This window comes from Crassostrea angulata, chromosome 6 (assembly GCF_025612915.1).
Source record: "Crassostrea angulata isolate pt1a10 chromosome 6, ASM2561291v2, whole genome shotgun sequence".
In the NCBI taxonomy this organism is placed as follows: domain Eukaryota; kingdom Metazoa; phylum Mollusca; class Bivalvia; order Ostreida; family Ostreidae; genus Magallana; species Magallana angulata.
The window spans coordinates 46,815,011-46,832,434 of NC_069116.1; the positions used below are offsets into that span (position 1 = coordinate 46,815,011).

The 17,424-nt window shown below is 33.8% G+C and overlaps 1 protein-coding gene across 1 annotated transcript; it reads right to left on the bottom strand.

Moving 5' to 3' along the window:
- Nucleotides 1-944: 944 nt before the first annotated feature.
- Nucleotides 945-17,392, bottom strand: LOC128187921 (conserved oligomeric Golgi complex subunit 7-like). The gene is made up of 23 exons (XM_052858604.1): nt 17,208-17,392; nt 16,921-17,013; nt 16,787-16,831; nt 15,440-15,495; nt 15,025-15,109; nt 14,692-14,781; nt 14,445-14,513; nt 14,237-14,272; nt 13,861-14,064; nt 10,127-10,237; nt 9,708-9,863; nt 9,401-9,455; nt 9,067-9,200; nt 8,776-8,850; nt 7,248-7,313; nt 6,837-6,975; nt 6,354-6,468; nt 4,882-4,985; nt 2,919-3,049; nt 2,597-2,680; nt 2,316-2,430; nt 1,952-2,083; nt 945-1,261 (listed from the first exon to the last, which is right to left on the bottom strand). The coding sequence occupies exons 1-23, from the start codon at nt 17,208-17,210 to the stop codon at nt 1,095-1,097; spliced, it is 2,265 nt and encodes a 754-aa protein (XP_052714564.1). The 5' UTR covers nt 17,211-17,392; the 3' UTR covers nt 945-1,094.
- Between the last annotated feature and the right edge of the window lie 32 nt (nt 17,393-17,424).

Sequence of the window (17,424 nt, forward strand, 5' to 3'; positions counted from 1 at the left end):
ACAGACACGTATAGAGGAGGGGCCGGGGTGTCCACTCCACTATTTTCCATGGTTTGCAAAAAAGCACCACCCCCTCCCTTTTTTGCTGAACGGAAATCAAGATTAATAGGCGAACGTGCGTTCACATATCTCACTTTATGTTGGTGGGTTGGGGGGGGGGGGGGGGTGTTAATGTCGTTAATATTTGACCCCCCCCCCACACACACACACACACCCAAACACTTTTTAGAACGATATCGATATACTTGCACTATGTATCTCTGGCAGAAAATAAGTCTGTCGATATGGAGGTTGGTAAATGTATGTATTTGAGTTTATTTGTTAAAGTTAATAGAAAGGGACCATTTCATCGTCCGTCGTCCATAATTATCTCGATTATTTACTGAACAGATAATTCATTCTACAACCGTATACAATAAGTGAATAATCGCATCATTAAAAATATGCGACAATTGTAAGTGATAGGCATTGTTAATACACACACACACATTGATTTCCAGTCACCAACGGTTCCAGCTGGTCTATGTGTTAATCAAACCAGCCCGTAGAATGAGGGGAAAACCAGAAATTTAGTATCAATGACGTCCCATAACAAACAGTAAGAATCGATATGTACACCAATCTCAGTAAAACCAGAGCTCTATTTATGCCACCTCTATATGCGATAGCATAAACAGAGGTTTGGCTTTAGTCGGAATGCAATACACATGAAAGCAACGACAATGAAGAAGGGAGATAATGATGTCCAAGTAGCATCCACATTAACACACTGAATTCCATCAACGCAAGATGTGACTATAAAATGCCCAACGATTTGATGCAATTAAATTTTGATATAAAAGTAATACTAAATACAGCAGAAAATCTTCTTGAAATAGCTTTTTGAATAAATTTCTAGTTCTTGGGAAAATGCAGGAGGTGTTTCTTGTTCAATACAAATGCAGTATGTTTATACATTTATTTTCATAATAAATATACACAAGTAAAAATAACAAAATCCCATGTATTCATATTTCACAATATACATGTAGCTGTATACAGTAAGAATATTTTTGATGCAGAGATTCCATACTGAATAGTCTAATAGTCTATGGTTACAGTTCAATATTCCTCATGTTGCTTATGGCATGTGAGAGTCTTTGAGGCATGGATTCGGCTACATCCAGGTACTCCTCTGCCGACGCCTTCAGTAGGGTGTCGATGTTCTTCAGATTCTCCGAGGCAATCAGGCCGAGGTCGTCCAACACGTTACAGAGGTAATCTACAGTAAAATCAGAGGTCACAGCAAACAGTCACAGAAGGCACTAACTGTGGGGAAACAGTTATGTACAGTCAAACCTTGTTAGGTGGAAATAGATGTAGATGGGACCAAGTTAAAAGGTTCAAATAAGCCAAACTTGTTATGTGGACTATTTTGATGCAAGTTAAGAGTTGGGAATATTCAAACTATGTGAAAACAATTATTTCTCAAACTAAATAGGACCAAGTTTAAAGTTTGGGATAATCAAGGATTCAAATAAAACAGGTTCAAAAAATACATAGATCAGAGGTGTCAACTAACTTTGCCAAATTCAATATATTTTGAAATATCAATGTTTGGGATATCCAAAATCAAATGTAGATCTAATCATTTATTAAATTTCCATCCACTATTCTAGATACAATTTAAAATGACAATTTAAACCAATGTAGAGAATACTGGGTTTTTTCTTTGAGGGTGCAATTTTTTGTGTTTTGATTCAAAAAGGTATATTCATTATCTGCAATATCTGATTTGATGATTATATTAAACTCATTTCTTGCAACTAAATATTTTTTCAATTTGGATGACACCACAAAATTTAGTGAAAAAATAGCACCCTACAGAAAAATCAAGTATAACAGTAATTTATTTGGAATTTGGTTTCCTGCTGGAAGACACCAGATTTAAGTGATATGCTTTCCTCTGTACCTATATCTGTGATGAGCTGTTTGACAGCATGGTTGGACAGTTCCTGGATCTTTAGAATCTGCTCACAATACAGGTGCATGGTTCCTCGGGCGATGGACTCTAACCACAGGTCTGCCACATGCTCTGGGAGCTCTAAAAGAGTAACAGAAATAAAGGTTACTAGAGATACACCAAAAACACAGTACATGTACTGCATGATTCGTATAAATCAACAAGTGACAAACTAACACAAACAGGCAAAATCAAATTTCAGAATGAATGACCCATTTAACAAAATTACATGTACATGTATATGTACTGTATACAGTAAAAAAAAAAATGGTCATCAAATTTGACACCAATGTTTTCATCAACAACAAAGCACCTGTTTCATCTGTGTAAGGTAGTTTCCCATGCTTTAGAGCCACTAACACTGAGGGGTTGTCCTGCATGGTGAACGGCTCCAGATGCTGGGGTAGTGTCATCAGGAACTGACCAACCTGAGGGGTCAAAGAATGAGAAAATCAGCTAATGGGTACTGATTAAAATGCAACATTCTAAAAATACAAAATGAAGGTAATTCAATAAATCTGAGGGTTATTTTTATTCAATACATTGTATAAACCTCTAATGGCAATTTTAATAATGCAACAATGTATGTCATACTTTTGTTATGTATTCCTGTGGAGAAAGGCTGAAGGTCGGAAGGTCAGAGGTCAAAGCTCCTCCAGCACTCTTTGATGTCCAGATCTACAAAAACATTTAGGAACTTTGTCTAACAATGCTCTAACTATATTTTACACTGAGCAAGGCTTTTGACCCTGAAAATATACTGCACCTACTTAGTAAACACATGTATCAGTAGTTGGTGAAAAATTGTGCTTATGTTGCTGTGTTTGTACACTTTATGTGAAGAGTGGGGTGTTCACCATTGTCAGGGATCATGGGATCTCTGTTTTCAATCACACAATGGTGCTTTTTAACCTACCTCCATGTTGCTGACATCTGCTAGGTACCCCCTCAGTGTACCAAACACAATATCAAAAGAAAACTTATGAACATCTTCACTCAGTTTACACAGCTCCCGTTTGGTGTCCTCCAACACAGAGGGAAGGTCCCCTATAAAACAGAGAACACCTATCATTAGGTCCTGTACAACACAGAGGGAAGGTCCCCTATAAAACAGAGAACACCTATCATTAGGTCCTGTACAACACAGAGGGAAGGTCCCCTATAATACAGAGAACACCTATCATTAGGTCCTGTACAACACAGAGGGAAGGTCCCCTATAATACAGATAACACCTATCGTTAGGTCCTGTACAATACAGACAGAGGGAAGGTCCCCTATAATACAGATAACACCTATCGTTAGGTCCTGTACAACACAGAGGAAGGTCCCCTATAATACAGAGAACACCTATCATTAGGTCCTGTACAACACAGAGGAAGGTCCCCTATAATACAGAGAACACCTATCATTAGGTCCTGTACAACACAGAGGGAAGGTCCCCTATAATACAGATAACACCTATCGTTAGGTCCTGTACAATTCAGAGGAAGGTCCCCTATAATACAGAGAACACCTATCGTTAGGTCCTGTACAACACAGAGGAAGGTCCCCTATAATACAGAGAACACCTATCATTAGGTCCTGTACAACACAGAGGGAAGGTCCCCTATAATACAGAGAACACCTATCGTTAGGTCCTGTACAATACAGAGGAAGGTCCCCTATAATACAGAGAACACCTATCGTTAGGTCCTGTACAATACAGAGGGAAGGTCCCCTATAATACAGAGAACACCTATCGTTAAGTCCTGTACGACACATAGGAAGGTCCCCTATAATACAGAGAACACCTATCATTAGGTCCTGTACAACACAGAGGGAAGGTCCCCTATAACACAGAGAACACCTATCGTTAGGGCCTGTAAAACACAGAGGAAGGTCCCCTATAATATAGAGAACACCTATCATTAGGTCCTGTACAATACAGACAGAGGGAAGGTCCCCTATAATACAGCTAACACCTATCGTTAGGTCCTGTACAATACAGACAGAGGGAAGGTCCCCTATAATACAGCTAACACCTATCGTTAGGTCCTGTACAACACAGAGGGAAGGTCCCCTATAATACAGAGAACACCTATCGTTAGGTCCTGTACAACACAGAGGAAGGTCCCCTATAATACAGAGAACACCTATCGTTAGGTCCTGTACAACACAGAGGGAAGGTCCCCTATAATACAGAGAACACCTATCGTTAGGTCCTGTACAACACAGAGGGAAGGTCCCCTATCATACAGATAACACCTATCGTTAGGTCCTGTACAGCACAGAGGAAGGTCCCCTATAATACAGAGAACACCTATCGTTAGGTCCTGTACAATACAGAGGGAAGGTCCCCTATAATACAGAGAACACCTATCGTTAGGTCCTGTACAACACAGAGGAAGGTCCCCTATAATACAGAGAACACCTATCGTTAGGTCCTGTACAACACAGAGGAAGGTCCCCTATAATACAGAGAACACCTATCGTTAGGTCCTGTACAATACAGAGCTGACTCTACTGATACCTGTTACCAAAATACCCTACGAAATCTTTTTTTTTTTAACACTCTTTCCTTAAATTACGTGTACAAGTATATGGTTGTTGTTCCGTCTTTGCTTTGTATGATAATGTTTTAATTAGCTGTTCAGTATGATCATATTCAATTGTATCAATGATATTAACAAAATGCAAAAGGTTCCTTTCCCTAAAACGTAGTAAACTGCCAAAAAACCTGAATTCTAAATTGAAATTTAAACTATATTAAGATGTAAATTCAAGATATCAACATTATTATACGAGAACATGTTATAATTCAAAGTTGGTTCGTTTTCCCTTTTTTTTCTTGGGAGTAAAGAAATGTGTGAATAGTGAAAAATCCAAACTGGTATCTTACCTTCTCCAAGCTTAGTAACTAGGACCTCTAGGTTCTCGATGTCATGGGGATTTTTTAAAAACAATGCAGCATGAGCCTCAACTACAGAAACCTTCCCAAAGAACCTGCAGAGCAAAACCATAAAAGTATCACAGTGTGTAAAATAAAAGTTATCTTTAATCAACAAAAAAAAAGAAAGTGCAATTTTGCCACTTAAATCATTGAGCCAAAACTTTCAATTTAATTTTGTCAATCATAAACATAACTAGCCTTTCTACGACTGCACCATATACCCTCCCCCTGAACCAAAGCACATGGTCATACAATGCATTGAAAAAATACATGTTGTCATTGTTTCATAACGCATTTTGATTTCCTAATAACGCTTCAACATCAATTAAAAAAATATTTTAAAGTTTAATTTTTTATCATAAAATTACCATCATCTGAAACCTCAAGCTTTCATACATTTTCACCATTTTGTTTTTTACAATACAAGGGCATTTGTTTAATGAATAGAAAACACACACAACATAACTAACACCCTGATAACTCCCTGCCAATTACTGCAAACCAGTCCCAATAATTGACTTTACATCTTACCTTTTACTATGGGCCTGAACATTCCAACATTCACTGTCATGTCTAACATTGAAGAAATTCTGACCATGTTTAACCATTGATTAGATTACCCATTGCAATGTCAAACACCACAATTGTACTTTATTGATTAAAATTACCCCAAAGTTTGGAACCTTTATTTGTACTCAGAGAATTCCAACACAGGAAAAGAGTATACATATAAATATGCCATACATTTAAAGAATTTTACTGAATTTACAGTCAATAATTTCTAACTAACATTATTTCAAATTTCAGACTCACTTTAACCTGTTTTGCTTTGAATCACACTACATAGTAAAAGCTGTGAATTACCGGTACACAGTGATTACATAATATTATATTATTAAGAACAAGTATAGGTCAAGAGGTCACCAACATGTGAAATACTGTAGATTCCTTATTTTACGCGAGTACTTAATTCCACGATTCAATGGTTTTGCATCAAATCGTGAGAATATAAAACTGCAAAACGCCAAATTTTTATCATAATTCCAAATAGTTACATCTGTCCGAAAAAATCATAGCGAGATTTTAAAATCTGTGAGATATGCTTCTCGCGATTTTGTGCGGATATTAATTCCTTGCGTTTAATTGGGAATTTACAGAAGTTAAAATCAACTGTGCCAACAAGTTGAGGTGATTGTTATGGTAAGTATTTCCACATTCAAGTAATGATATATAATTACTAGCATAATTAATAACAGAAATTTACACAATTTAAAGCAATCAAAAAACCATCCTCTTCCCCAGTAAATATGAATAGATATATATATTTATATGTGAGTGTTAATAATTACATGTAACTTGTTCCATTTTATTATGTAGCTGTCTATTCATATAAATTCAAATGATTAAATACATGTACTTACCGAAGCTTTCCGATCTCTTTTACAAGTGAGCTTGGATTTGTGTAATGTGCTATCGTCTGCATCATACTGCTCAAAATATTTCCATCTAATTCATCCATATGCATAATAAGATCACCTAATATAAGAAAACAAAGATTCTAAAATACATAATCATGAATCAATGTTATATTAATTCCACCAATATTGGGGTTACAAAACTTATAATAAAATATATTCATGTAAAAGTTATTTTCTTCAAGAATTGTACAGTAATATAACATTCACACACTAAAAAGATTCAACAATCAAGGATATACCATTAATTAATTGTATTCAAACTTTTATCACAATATCATATAATGATGTTTGACTATAAGTCTGAAATTCTAACAATTAAATTCCAAGGTCAAGTACACAATTCAGAACAAACAAAAATGTTAAAATATATAAATATTAATCTTCTTTTTCAGTTTACAGATTTTGACTTTTGACACTATCCCTCACCACAGGTCTGGATGATCCTCAGCGTGTGCTGGAAGTGGGTCCAGTCCTCTTCCTCCCCCGCTCGCCGACTTGTTCTACACTTCTCCTTGATATTGGTCAACACTCTCCGAAATTCTTTACAGTAATTACTAAAATATGTCTGTTTCAACAAAAAAAACAAATATTCATATACCATGATACTATTTTAAGTACCAGATTTTAAAAACATTCTCTGGTCACAAAACTACACTTCAGCAAATGTAAAAATTATTCCAGTTTTGAATTTAAAATGACCATGTACCAGGTAATGATATTAAGGATCTTTTGGTTAGTACCTAAGTATACAACACAAGTTTATTCAAGTAAATTCTTGAGCTACAAGCTAGATCTGATTATAATAAAATTTTCTAAAATACAATTCCCACACTGTACCTTTAAGGCATCCATCATAAACAAATATCCACATCCATTGGTTAAGTTCAGGCATCTTTCATTGGCCTATGTGAGAAAAAGAAACTGAAATCAGATTACTAAGCGACCAAATACATTATTTAAGAAATGAACTCAATGTCTACCCAAGTTATACTCGTATAACCTGGGTTGGGGCAATTTACGCTTTATAATCCGCGAATACTCGTATAACCTGGGTTGGGGCAATTTACGCTTTATAATCCGCGAAGCAGATTATAAAAAAGCGTAAATTGCTCCAACCCAGGTTATACGAGTATAACTTGGGTACCGGTAGATATTGAGTTCATTCCTTATAATTTAATTTTCTGAAATTTGCTGTACAAATTGAGTCAGTTTTACTTTTAAAAATGATATAAATCTGTTCAAAATTCAAACGTAACGTCAAGTGAATTAATACGTTGGTGCATTGTGACGTGTCTTGTGACGTGCAAACCAGGTTATACAAATTTAACTAAAGGACTATGTGCAGTATGGTCAAATATCTGCCCCCAATTTCAACCAATTTTTAAATAGTATCGTATAAAAATAAAATCTTCACAAATCATTGTATAAAGGATGCCTATAACTTTTATAATGATTTTAGTCATCATTGCTCATTTGCTGTGTATCTATGACGTCACCTAAATGGCTAAATTCCCGCAAATTTGCAATCAAATGAAAATATTCTCATTTTTGCTCTATATTATGCATTCGGAAGTATAGAGCGCAGGTCTGCTCAAGTGCGATTTTAACATATGTTTTTCTTCAGATTGTTAAACACATTATACTAAAATATGGTACTTGAGCAAGCCTACGCTCGATGTTTCCCAGTCGAAAAACCATCGGAAAACACCCATATTTCGCTACAAAACATCAATTTATCAAAATAATGCAATCTTCATGACGTCATTTCTACATTATGACGTCACTTTGGTGATAACCTTTTACACCTGTATTTCCAATATGATTTTAACTATCTTTCACCTTATTTTTAAAGCTCTTTCTAAAACTTTGATTTTGGGGGCAAAAAATGCATAAAACCGCACATAGTCCTTTTTCTATCCAATCAAATGCCGCGTTACAACCAGAATTAAATTATTATACTTTAAATAGCAAAAATGTATAGAAGTTATTCATTCAAGATATCCCATCAGTTTCCTTGTTATATGGTGGCTGATATGGTACATCTGAGTGGATTTTGCACTTGTTTAGACATGTACAACATAAATAATGCAGGTTCCTTTCAACACTAAGAAATATCCTCATCTAGAGTTTAAAATAAAACAAAAATCCCATTACCTGGTTATTACTACTACAGTAAAACACACTTACAATGAAGTGCTAGGGATGGGCATTTTTGCTTCGTTATAAGTGTAATTTATTATATCCATCAAGTTTACGTCGTGTTTTAAAGTCACAGGGAATAAAAAATGACTTTGCTGTAAGCAATAATTCATTATAAGGGTGTTCATTATAACCAAGTTTTACTGTAGTAATTTGATAAACTTACCTCCTTTGCAAAGTTAAATAGTTTATTCACTGAACTGCCTAACAATTGAACTGTCTCAAAGATTTCTTCATGATCCTATAAAGATAAAAACAGGTGTCATAATTTAAATAAAAAATTGAAATAATGATCAAAATTCACAATATTAATATTAAAATAATTAATAATAAAAACAGGTGTCCTAATTTTAATAAAAAATTGAAATAATGATCAAAATTCACAATATTGATATTAAATGTGGAATTGAAGTAAACTTCAAAGTTAATTCCCTAAAGTCAAGTGACAAACCCTGACCAGTTTAATAGAATCCAGATTTTTTCCAAGTGTCTCCTCCTCTAGGCTTTGGTAGGTACAGATGTGGTGCCGATAAGGGGCGTACAACTCCAGCAACAGGTGATCTAGACTGGTCACATGACTACAGTTCTCCGCTATAACCAATGAAAGAACATGACGGACATTCATACAACAAATAACGAAATTACGAAAACAAGGATAAAAGATGAAAATCTCAATAGATCTTATGAAGAAATTTAAAATGGTAATACTAATAGGTTTATAAGTTTAATATTTTTTTTAAAAAGTATTTATGGCAAAGAAATGTATTTTACACATGTACATTGTAACTCACCAATCATATTGGATTCCACAGCTTGCTCCATACTCCTGGCAAATCTCTCTGTTATCTAAAAAAAAAAAATAGCTATGATTTATTTTAGTTTTTCTTAGAAATTATACAAAAAACAGTATTTGTATTGACATGCAAAACCTGAATTTGCTTTACATAAAATACCGGGTACATGAACATAACTATATACACAATTAAAATTCAAGCTTAAGGAATGATTAAAAACCATTGTTCCAAGCATAAAATTGAAAATTGATTGGTACAAACACATTTTTGACCAGGAACTACCAGATCAAAGTCTGGCACTGACCTGTTTGAGCTCTATCAGTCCGGTCAGTGTATCTCTGTGTTGTGTGTACAGGTTAATGCATGAATGAAGAGGTGGATCCAGGGATTCCAGGGTCTCCTTAATCAGATCACACACGATAGGAAGGGGGTCTGGAAACACTTGCTTACACCACTTCATCTACAAAACAAGAAATAAACAATGATTGAACAATTACTGTATTAAGATATAATAAATATCTTCTTATTCTAAGCCATATATCCATTATATATATATATATATACATACATGTACCAAAATGGAAATAAAACGTCTAAAATAATGGAAGCAAAGGCTTGCTGTGTACAGAGCTATTCCACCATGAAACAGTACAAAAATTTCACACAAGCATTTACAAGTTACATATGACTTGCCACTTGAGTTTTAATCATAACATGTTTTACCTCTGCATGCCAAGTTGACAGAAGCAGGTCATAATATTCCGTCAACCATTCTTTCAACGTGTCATCTGCATTTGCTTCAATGATATTCTTCCATGCACCCAATAAAGTCACCTAAACAAAAGCAGATATTATATCACAAATAAAAGGTTTGCTGAAGGGATTTGGACCATTCAAAACTATTTAGCTCCCTTTCTTCTAAAATCCACAACTACATGTATCATTTAATTGCTATTTTTCTGAACAAAGGATTACATGTGGTATATGCATTTTCATAAGAGAGCTATAAAGATTAAATGTAGTAAAATAGGTATGTAATAGCAACTATCCTACTAACATCATAATGTAGATATGATGTCATGGAGATCATCTTATTTTTAAAAATTGAGGTTTTGAAGCAAAAATTGGGTGTTTCCCATCTGTTTTTCACCTAGGACACATTGAACTTATGCTTCCCCATGTACTATTGTATACAATGATGTGTATAACTTTAAGAACAAAACAATAAGAAAAAAAACTATTTTTTCATTTGATTGCAAATTTGCAGGAATTTGCCCATAATATTCATTATTGACATCAAAGATACTGGTGCCTAGCTATTAGAGGATGAAGACTAGGACTTTTAACAAGACTATTGTGATACACATTTTCTATTCAATTATAATGAAGATATGATTTTGATATGATACTATTTAAAAATTGAGAGAAATGGGCCTGGGCAGATATTTTACCTTATTAAATATAATTCTTTGTAGCAACAAAAAATTGTGGAATCAGAAACAAATTATCAAGATTTTAAAACATTGCAAACTGATTGTAGCAAACAGGATCCAACTGTAAACATAGGTAATCATAGATTACTAAGCTCACCGAGACGGAGCATCACCCTTATGGAACATCACCTTCATAAGACCACCTTTATCATTTTATATGAAAATCATACTTTATGATCTTGGATATTCATGGATTCTGTTTTGACAAAATATCGTATATCATCTGATAAATTTTTTTATGATAATCATATGTTCATATGTTAATCAATACAATGATATAAAATTAAATATTGCATCATGTCATATTTCTAATATAATATATATCATATAATAAATAAAATACCGTAATAAACAATAATGAGATTTGATATTGTAACGTATGATATGACATTGTATTGTGTTATACCTTATTGTATTTGATCACATAATACAATATCATAAAATATAATACAATATAGTATCATATTACAATATCATATTACATAATACATCATAACACTGAAACATGATATTATATTGTATAATATAGAATGATATTGTATTGAATGACACTGAAACATATTTGATACATTATATGATATTATATCATATAATACAATATAATTTGATTCCAACATTGTATCTTATCAAATGATACAATATTATGTGATATGGTAAAATATTATAAAATACATTATTATATTATACATATTGCATCATATGACACAATAAAATATATTACAATATCATATAATACAATTTCATGTGATATGATAATATATCATAGAAACCAATATCATATCATACAATATCGTATGATACAATATTATATAATATTACAATATCATATAATACAATTTCATGTAATATAATTCTATATTACTGAAACCAATATCATATCATACAATATTGTATGATACAATATTATAGAATATACAATATTGTATCATAGGATACAATATAATATTTTGCAATATCTTATGTAATTGTATCATGTGATAAAATAATAAATTAAAAATACAATATAATATTATACAATATTGTTTCATAATATACAATGCTATACATAACAATATCATGATACATAAGCATATCATAAAATATCAAAAAAATTGATACAATATCATATCGTATCGTATAACTTTTTATAATATAACATATGATATCATATTGTATCATATCAAACAATATTGTTTCATATCATACGATACTTTATCATAGGAATCATGTTATATCATTTATCAACAAACACATTTATCTATCGAGCTGGTTTGAGTGAGGTAGGAGATTTCTTTAGCATCCTTGATAATGGAGATCAGGCTCTGCTTCTGAAGCAACCTCTGCATTTAATTTATAATAAAGTTAAATCAATTATGCAAGCTATCATCTATAAAACATGTGACCTGTTCCAAAAAACTAAACCTCATCCAGCATCCGAAACCTATGGCTCAGATTCAGCATTCAAGCCCATCAGGTGCATTTGTATCATAAGACGCATCATCCATGCAATTTTGGTGGTTTGGACCAGTAATAACTAAGATATCATCATCAGAGGGCACTAGCAATTAAAACCTTAACTTCCTCCAGCATCCGCAACCTATGGCTCAGATTCAGCATCCATGCCTGTCAGGTGCATCTGTATCATAAGACACACCATCAATTCAAGTTTGGGGAAGTTAGGGCCAGTAATAACTAAGATTTATTTTTTAGCATCCTTGATAATGGAGATCAAGCTCTGCATCTGAAGCTACCTCTGCGATTCATTCATATTACAGTTAAATCAACTATGCAAGTTTAAAATAGTACTATCATCTATTAAACGTGACCTGTTCCTAAAAACTTAACTTTATCCAGCATCCGAAACCAGACTATGCATTCAAGCCTGTCAGGTGCATCAGTATCATAAGACACACCATCCATGGAAGTCTGGTGAAGTAAGGACAAGTAATAACTAAGATATCATCATCAGAGAGCACCTGTTTCAAAAACTTTATCTAACCAGCTCTTAAAACCTTAACCTCCTCCAGCATCCGAAACCTATTGCTCAGATTCAGCATTCAAGCTTGTCAGGTGCATCAGTATCATAAGACGCACCATCCATACAAGTTTGGTGAAGTTAGGACCAGTAGTAACTAAGATTAATCATCAGAGGGCACCTGCAACAAAAACTTTAACCAGCTCTAAAAACCTTAACCTCTTCCAGCATCCGAAACCTATTGCTCAGATTCAGCATTCAAGCTTGTCAGGTGCATCAGTATCATAAGACGCATCATCCATACAAGTTTGGTGAAGTTAGGACCAGTAGTTACTTAGATATTGCTATCAATGGGCACCCGCAACAAAAACTTTAACCTGCTCCAAAAACCTTAACCTCCTCCAGCATCCGAAACCTATGGCTCAGATTCAGCACTCAAGCCTGTCTGGTGCATCAGTATCATAAGGCACACCATCCATGCAAGTTTGGTGAAGTACAGACCAGCAGTAACTAAGATACTGCTATCAAAGGGCACCTGCAACAAAAACTTTAACCTGGTCCAACAACCTTAACCTCCTCCAGCATCTGAAATTTAGGACCCAGATTCAGCATCCAAGTCTTTCAAGTCCATAAGTAGGTCCAGATGCATCATCCATGCAAGTTTGGTGAAGATAGGACAAGTAATAGCTTAGATACAGGACCTGCAACAAAAACTTTAACCAGGTCCGGACGCCGACGCCACCGCCGACGCCGAGGGTATAGCATAAGCTCTCCTTGACTTCGTCTCGGTGAGCTAAAAAGTACATCTATATAATTGCGGGTACACTGTTAGATCTGGTGCCGTTGCCACCATCTTTCAGCCTTAAACACAAGTTTAAACCTCAACTTATGCACTTATCTAATGAGGATATAAGTAGAGAGGTGAAAAGAGCAATTTCAAAACATTAATGACCACAAGGTCAGAATACTTATGCATGTTGTTAACTCATGAGTTTTAGACTATAGCTGACCTTGTGACACCTGGTGTAGTACTTGTAGAGCTGGGGGACCCGGTCAATGTCGGTGAAGATCTGTGTGTAGGTCTGGGCAGTCTCCAGGGACTGGGTGGTGAAGGCCTGCACCAGCTGGGGGCTCAGCACCGCCTCCAGGCGGTTCTTGAGGGTCTCCAGGTGCTGACACCTGTCTGCATAGTCAGGTGTGTCAACCAACATCAACTGTAATTACAAAAAACATTAAGTCTGTGTGAAGGTAGGAATTCATGTAATATGTCAAAAAAAGAGGAAGAATATGCCTTTCAACTACTGAGGTTAGGAATATGAAGTAACTTTCAAAAGTCATTTTTCAACTAGTGTGGTGATATATTGTACATGTAATTTATGTACTTACCAAACTGTTTTGCATCCCTTTCAGTTTCAATGTTATCTGCAAAGATTCAATATAAATGATTATTTTAAAAATAATATAAGTTCATGTCATGCAGTTATAATCCATAAATGTTTACATGTATATGGAACTTTTACTGATAAGTCTGAAAAAATATTTGCTATGTAGAAACTAAATTTTGAGATAAGATAAATCAAATTATAGGTCATACAGCCTTGATATCTTGAGATTGGAACACCTCCTCCACATCTGAGCTCAGTGTGGTCCAATTGTCTGCCTCCTGTGCAAGTAAAAATAAGGTGGTCAGAATGAATGAGGGAAACAAAAATTCTAATCTTTATAGGAGAGATTTGTGAGATTGGTGCAAAATTCTAACCAATTAACTTTGCCTGATTAAATGAAATTAATTAATGTAAATTTCGAAGTTTATCAGTTGTCTTTGTTTTCTACTCCCTAACCCTGAGGGCTTCTGCAGCAGAGGTCATTCGGGATTTGATTGCGTCCAGTTTTAGCAGAGTCTGCATTGATTTAGCTGTGTCATGTTCCACCTAGATTAAATCAATTAAACAAAACTGCTTAAACATACTGCTATATTCATTAATTAAATCAACATCTTACATGATATCCAAAAATACATCACCTAGCTGAGTCTTTATTGACTATTTTCTGATCTGCATTCTATAACTACACATGTATCTATGACCAAGAATTACCCATACTTTTGTGAATAATCCCCGAGTGTTGATCAATTTTGAAAAATTTCCTGCTCTGTATTTCACAGACATTGATACCTTTTGAATGTCCTGTTTGACCATTTTCATCTGATCCTGGAGTAGAGCAGCTTCCTGTTTTACAGCATCTAGTTCTCTTATCACTCTACAACAATACATCCTCCTTCATGCTACTTGTACAAGGTATTGAAATATTTGATAAAAATATAAAAATATGTATATTTCAATTATTTAGGAAAAAAGAGAACTCTGCAATAATAGGGGTACTGTTTTTTTTGCAATTTTTTACTTCATGAAAATTGTCCTTACAATTCATTGGACATGCATGTGTATGTATTACATATATTTTGGATGTAACAATATTAAAATTTTAAAAAATCAAAATAGCCATAAAAAGGAATTAAAAATCTTCAAATTTTGGCATAAACCCAGTATGAAAAAAGTGAAAGGCATTTAATATTTCAAATTAGCAAACCTTGGTAAATTTTGAACAGCTTGCTGGCTGGTTTCCTCTATTATGTTGTTCACTTCCTGAAAATCAATTAAATTTATTAGAAACTTTGGTCTATTCAGGATAAAGTTTTTAAAAAAGTTTTAAAGTTGGTCTTAGATAATTAATAAATCTAAATTAAATACAGTGAAGTCGCCAATTCCGGGTCGTCTCCAGTTCTGGGTCACTCGTATGTGTTTTGTGTCATATTTAAAATTAATGAGGAATAAACTTTATAAATACCCTGGTCATGAACTATGGGTCTTCCTGTCTATAATCAGTAAAAAATATTTAAAAGAAAACATTTACAGACCATCCGAGAAACAAAATTAGGAATCTTTCGAGATCGAGATTTTCACTCATCTTCGACATGGTACTTTCGTTATTTACGCTGCAGCGTGGTTTAAGTGAAAGTTTTGGCCGAGTATTAATACCTGTACAATATTGCACATGCATTCAGTTATTCGTCAGATATTGTTCATTATAATAAGTGCTCAATTAAATTTACACTTATTGATAAATCAAACTGAAAAAGGTTCTCCAATTGCGGGTCAGTTTACCTGAAACATAATTTTTGTGGTTTTAAGATAACATGTAAGAGGAAGAGAAGAAATTCAATTAAATAAAGTGCTCCATGCCACCCTGTTGTCATTATATTTATTTGTTCGTTATTTTTCTTTGCTTTTATTATATTTAGAGTCACATTATTTCATTCGGAATCACTGCCCTCATTTACATCTAGAATGGGTTCCTGTTACTTGTGTATCAGCGGTTTTAAATATTTTTCCTGGGCGGCAATATTTTTTCAATGCTACAAATTCATAAAAATCATTCTCGAAAACGATTTCCCGATATTACAGAGACCTTAAATTCACATTACCCGGAAATGGAGAAAATGATTCGAAAGTGGGGAAGCCAGGCCTTGTTGAAATACCTCCGTAAATGTAGTTTCTGGGAATTTATTTTGAAAAAAGAAATGGCTGTAAAATACCTCACAAACTGTACTTTCAATATGTATAAAATATGAAATAAAAATTGAACAACTTTGCCAAATATTAAAGAAACAGTCCGACATGACCAGGAATTGGCAATTTCACTGTACATGTAATACATGTGCTTTCAAAAAAGTTTATAACAGTATACATGTTTGATTCAAGGACATACTGTTATCAAAAATAGTCACCTTTCTTTATATCCATATTCAAATTGAAAAATCCATAAAACAGATATTGAAAACTCTAAATATTGATCATACTATATGTATTTACATCTATTTATTTGCTACTGACAAAAACCAGTTATCACGATGCAAATAAAACAAATATTAATTACCTGAATAAACATTTGAAGTTTCATCACCAAGGTTGTTGCATATTGCTGTAAAGAGAAAACACAACACATAATTATAGTCATATTTTGCTAAAATATCACTGTCAAACTGCATATTTGCAAATGTGTAAACTCACATCTTTAGCAGCAACTGGATCCTTTTGTGATCTAAAGGCTGTATTGACCCATTCTTTTGCATCAAAATTATCGTCCAAAAATTTGGAATAATCCTAGTAAAATTAATATTTATATACATTAACATGATTAAGCTACGAGGAAATTCGAAATACAAATGGGGAAAATGTTTGACGTGTAAGTCTGGCCAATTATTCCATTTCATCTGTCATCATTTCTTACATAAATAAATTATGCATTGCATAAAACTGCCCTTTAAGATAGCCATATTTTGAAATAGAGTACAAACCATTTTCGATTTTCCACGTCGACTGCAAAAAAATGTTTACATTGCTAAAGAGTTAGTGTGTGGAGGTAATAAAGTCATAGGAAAATTATTTCATAACTCGTACATAAAACTTGACAAAATTTCGAACTTTAGTTTACGATGTATAATATCTTTTAAAATCGGAACAACGTAATTTTCAAACAGTTTTCAAAGCTGACACCATTTGTGTTACGAGAGT